Below are 2055 nucleotides of genomic sequence, written 5' to 3'. Positions count from 1 at the left end.
TATATATATATATATATATGATTTCCCCCATTCTTTGTCTGTGTAAGAGTGTGTGTTTGTGAATCTTTTAATGTTTTGCACTCTGGATGTTTTATACCTTTTCAGAAAAGTCACACGAATTTCACACATTTTTCACATGTGAGGACATGTTTTAATGCGCACGTGAAACTTGACTTTTCTGTAAGGGTAGACTCGTCCCTTCATTTTTGTGTGTGTTTGTTTAACTATGCATCTGGTATATAGATTTTATTCAAAACATATTTAAAAAAAAAATGCATTTTCCAATTCATTTCTTATGGTCGGTCCATAGGAATTTTGACTGCAAACAGCCATGTTTTTTTTTTTGTTTGTTTAGAACCATTTCGATTAAATGAAGTCAATCGTTTTGTTTGTTTGTTTAGATTGTATTTCTAAAAACGTTGTCAAGTTTTGAACCACTCAGATTGAATAAAAACAAAACAAAAATGACTGACAACTTAAAAGTGTTAATTCTATTAAACTCAATGTTTTTGCGTCAGATAAATACTGCTGTACTTGCAAAAATAACAATTATTTCATCATTTGCTCATCTTCATGTCATTTTGAAAAATGTTGTTAACCAAAACGTTTAGGTTACTATTGACTTCCACTGTATTTCATCTCATTCTATGTACCACAGAAACAAAAGAGAAAGGCATACCGGTTTGGAATGACATGAGAGTGAGTAAATGATGACAGAAACTTTCCAATTTTCAAGCTCGGTAAGCTACAGTTTCAAAGCAGTTTCCCCAAAATAGGTCATATGTGAATATGAGGTCACATACTTCAATTTAAGGCTCTCCCACTTTCTCTTCATGCGATAGCTGTGACACAGAGAAACAGTGGGCTGAGGGGACTTTCCGCTGCCTCCATCGCTTAAAGTAAAGGAAAAAAATCAGCAGTTAGCATAAGTACACCTTGAAAGCTTTTGCATATCTCAGCCTGAGAAGATCAAAAACAATAATAACCAATGAAACCATAATGCATGTGGAGCAGGTGAGGGTACTACTAACCTCTCAAAGTAGAACTGGGAGCAATAGTAACAGATGAAGAAGAGCACAACTGGGAGGAGTCTTAAAAACCATGCTGGAAGAGAACGAGAAGCAGAGACAGGTCATTAATTAAAGTCCATGTATTGTATAAATATAAAACTGCCAACCGGTTAAAGGGAATCCTTGGTTATCTTGCTCCACTGCTCACAATCTACCCCGGGTTAACAATTAATCCCAGGCATTCATAAAGTGACGTTTCACACTGGACATCCCTAAATCTCAGGTTAATGTTCTTATTTGCATATTTGCAGCGGCAGTGTCATTGATTGGTGTTTACATAACGGCTCTAGAGTTTATAGATTTATAGATACTATCAAGTTTTCCAAAATAGCCTTTTCGGACGGTAAGGATGAATCTGTCTCTTCTTTACATGATTTCTGTCACCATTTGACATTTCCTCCAGTCAAACTATGAAACGGCTGTTTATATAATGCTCTACGTTTCCGTAACTGTCCAATGCATGTGGAAGGAAACTGCTTTGTCTGACCTACAAGAAATGAAGGCACAAGGTGCACTGGTCAGATCGCGTTTTACATTTACATTTAGTCATTTAGCCAAAGCGACTTACAAATGAGGACAATGGAAGCAATCAAAATCAACAAAAGAGCAATGATATACAAGTGCTATAACAAGTCTCAGTTAGCTTAACGCAGTACACGTAGCAAGGGTTTTTCTAATAATATAATAAATAAAAAGAAAACAGATAGAATAGAAAAAGAATAGAGCAAGCTAGTGTTAGAGGTCTTTTTTGCTTTTGTTAATTGTATAATAAATGAAAAGAAAACAGATAGAATTCAAAAAGATTAGAAAGCAAGTGTTAGGTTTTTTTAAAGAAAACAAGCAGCAAATGAATAGAGTGCAAGTCTAAAAGGGACAAGTGTTTTTTTTTTTTATAAAGAATATAATTAGAATAGAGAGTGCTAGAGTTAGAGGGTTAAATAAATATGGAAGAGATGTGTTTTTAGCCGATTCTTGAAGATGGCTA

At 34.6% G+C, this 2055-nt stretch overlaps 1 protein-coding gene across 5 annotated transcripts in view; it reads right to left on the bottom strand.

Moving 5' to 3' along the window:
• Positions 1 to 2055, bottom strand: part of LOC107656978 (CMP-N-acetylneuraminate-beta-galactosamide-alpha-2,3-sialyltransferase 4-like) — a 26666-nt gene that overhangs the window by 13776 nt on the left and 10835 nt on the right. For all 5 annotated transcript variants that reach the window (XM_016444943.1, XM_016444945.1, XM_016444947.1 and 2 more), the window contains 2 exons: positions 1032 to 1104; positions 804 to 893 (listed from right to left, as the gene is read on the bottom strand). In XM_016444943.1, coding sequence (XP_016300429.1) covers positions 804 to 893; positions 1032 to 1104 — 163 coding nt within the window. The remainder of the gene's footprint in view (positions 1 to 803; positions 894 to 1031; positions 1105 to 2055) is intronic.

The sequence above is a fragment of the Sinocyclocheilus anshuiensis genome, unplaced genomic scaffold (assembly GCF_001515605.1).
Source record: "Sinocyclocheilus anshuiensis isolate Anshui unplaced genomic scaffold, SAMN03320099.WGS_v1.1 scaffold1052, whole genome shotgun sequence".
Taxonomy (NCBI): domain Eukaryota; kingdom Metazoa; phylum Chordata; class Actinopteri; order Cypriniformes; family Cyprinidae; genus Sinocyclocheilus; species Sinocyclocheilus anshuiensis.
This window is presented reverse-complemented; position numbering and strand designations above follow the sequence as displayed.